This window comes from Diadema setosum, chromosome 14 (genome assembly GCF_964275005.1).
Source record: "Diadema setosum chromosome 14, eeDiaSeto1, whole genome shotgun sequence".
Lineage (NCBI taxonomy): Eukaryota > Metazoa > Echinodermata > Echinoidea > Diadematoida > Diadematidae > Diadema > Diadema setosum.
The window spans coordinates 19,448,387-19,451,328 of record NC_092698.1 but is presented as its reverse complement, the minus strand read 5'-3'; the positions used below and the strand labels follow the sequence as shown (position 1 = coordinate 19,451,328).

General features: G+C 39.3%; 1 protein-coding gene across 1 annotated transcript in view; it reads left to right on the top strand.

Moving 5' to 3' along the window:
* Positions 1-594, top strand: part of LOC140237396 (dymeclin-like) — a 28,458-nt gene extending 27,864 nt beyond the window's left edge. Inside the window, exon 15 of the mRNA XM_072317317.1 lies at positions 140-594. Within this exon, the coding sequence (XP_072173418.1) occupies positions 140-286 (147 nt within the window). The 3' untranslated portion in view covers positions 287-594. The remainder of the gene's footprint in view (positions 1-139) is intronic.
* Positions 595-2,942: the final 2,348 nt, after the last annotated feature.

Sequence of the window (2,942 nt, the reverse complement as noted above, 5' to 3'; positions counted from 1 at the left end):
ATGGTAAAATGAGCAAAGAAAGTGGGATTCCATTGGGATGGAATCCATTGCATGTCCCCTTTGCAAAATGGGATTCCTGATGGAATCCCATTTTCCTTCCTCATTTTTCCACTAATAAAAATTTCATTTGTCACTCCAGAAATTCCCAGAGCTGAAGTTCAAGTATGTTGAGGAGGACCAGCCTGAGGAGTTCTTCATCCCATATGTCTGGTCGCTGGTCTACCATTCGTCCAACATGTACTGGGACCCAGACCGGGTGGAGCTCTTCTCAATTAATGCCACGTGACCCCCCTCCTCCGACTTTGGTTTGGGAGAGTCGGAGGGTGCCGGCAGGACGCAAGGGAAAGACTTTCGGGGGCGAGAGCTTTGAGAGATGAGATGTTAAGTTGTTGGAGAAAGGTGGGGAAAAAAGAAGAGCTCTTCATTTCATATCGTATTGTCGCAAGAACCAGTCATCCAAGATCTTCCCCACCCGTCAGTGATTGCAGCGAAGTGATGCACCCGCTTGTGACCGATGGCTGCCGGTCAGAGGTCTTCACTGTTGTCTTGCCACAGCTGAGTGAAGTTCAATGGAAACAGGTGACATATGGTTCATCTTGGCTCTCGTGGAGAACAGACTGCACTCTTCAGAAACTTAAAAGCCATTTAATTAAAACAATGTTTCCTTGCACCTGGATTCCACTCGGTAGATTCTACGCTGATGCATTTGTGGCAGCTCATCGGGTCTACGGGTATATCACTATCACACTCCATCTTTTGGATGGATTCTGTGGACTTTTTGACTATTTCTTGGCTGTTTATTTATTCCTCCTCAGAAATGGCGATGGAATTCATTTAGACCCTCGTCATCCTATTTGTTCAAGCAAAGACGAGGGGATGATGTAATGAAATCGCTGTACTTCAGGCATGTGGTTGTCAGTGCCCTCATTTCTCAGCAGTTTTTTTCCCCAAAAAACTGACCATTATTTATAGAGTCAATCTTTACATAAACAATTTTCACACCAGTCTCTATATTTATAGTGTAGTGATATTCATTCCAAGATGAATGTGGAATATCTCTGTCTGTTATACATACAGAGTCATATCTGTAGCCAGACATGTTACAGGAAAAAAAAAGAAAAGAAGATCATCAAGTGGGCATGATCCCAGCATAATGTGTAGACATTTCACAAGTAGCTTGCCATGTATATCCCTCAGAACGAAGTGTTAGGAAATGGTAGTACATTGAGGTTGTTGACATTTTATCAGTTTCACTGTAACCCAGGGCAAGTAAGCAGCAGTCATTAGCACTGTGGAGTTACTAATGCATGTGATTGTTTTGTCTTTACAAAGGACAAATAAAATTTGATGCCCCATTTGGCATCTGAATAGATCGTCATCCTCTTCTGGCACCGCGTCTAATGACGGAAATGATAGATATCTTCATTTTGCAGGAGATTTGTTCTTGATGCAATACTACATTTGAATTTTCCCTTCATCCAAATATTATATTTCCATGCATGAGGAGCGCCTTACATATTCTGGAGTTCCCAAAGACAAAAAAAAAAAAAAAAAGAAGATCGTCTTACATTCAAACAAAAAAACGAAAGAAAGAAAGAAGGAAAGCTCACATTATGCCCAGATTTTAGGTTCATATTTTCAAGAGATTGGAACATTTCCCCTCCTCCCCATTCCCTTTGCAGAAATCTGTGATCTAATTTTGAGCATATCTTCTCTCTTGGCAATCAAGATTTTATTTGTGTGACAGCACTTTGGCATATTGGGTAAGGTGCTAGTCCGCTCTCGATAACAGGAGATCTAGAGTGTGAATCTTGCCCAGCGTAAACACCCTTGGACGAGATGTATTACCCTCCCCAGCGTTCCTCTTGACCCAGGTGTAAAAAGTGATACTAGGCCATGCTGAGATCAGTGAGATTGTCTTGAATCTGACAGAATGGTGCCAGCGCAAGAGAGACTACTTTAATAGGATGAATAAAACCATGCTATAATTGAAGTGTTTGAATGCAAAATGGGTTATGAGCTATTTTTGAATATTTTGTGTCTAAGTCCATCATCACAAGAACAAAATAAAACCTTTCCATGCAGTAATGCATTACGTATTGCATAAAACAGGGAATATTCTTGAAGTTATGATTAAAATAACCCACATTTTCTTGTTGTTCTCTTTGTTTTTAGCAGCTTTAGTTGCAAATATCTCAAATTTTCAAGAATGCAGTTAACTTGTTTTGCATTCAAACTCTTTAGTTATTTTTTTTTTATATAATTATATTTTGGGCAGAAGTGTCAAAAATTTAACACATCAGATGGTATGCCTGGCATTGGTAAGAAATAATAAGTATTTTGTTTTTGCTGCTTCAGCCACACCAGCCCTCTGTGGAAGGATCTGGCACATGTTTGTGAGGGAAAGAGAATTGTTCACAATTTCCCCTCTAAATTCAACTGCTAGTAATCACCCATGCTGTAGCTGACACACTTGACAATTAAACATTGATGAATGCGTTGTTGAAAGCTATTAATGGGAGCCCAAAATATCCTGTCGTTAAACTGATTGAGAGAAAATCACCAGGGTATTGAGAGGAGAAGTTGAACAGGAGACAAGTAGCTATCACGAACGAAAGATTAAGACAATATTCCTATTGAATCAAAATGGCAATATTCAGATGTTTCGTTTGTATGATGTACACTAAATGTTGTAACAATTTTGCAATATGTGTTTAACTTATCGTTTGTCTTGTGTCTCATGAACTGAAATGCCAAACTGCCAATTTCCATACGTACATAATAGACACAGTAGTTTTGCCTTAAGCTGAACCCTTTGCTCATCAATAATATTAGTGAAAAGCAAAGTAGAATAATGTTGTTTCCTCTCTCTCTCTCTCTTTTTTGTGCTGTGTCACTTGAGAGTTCCTATACTTAGTTGAATATTTTGATTTTTTTAGACA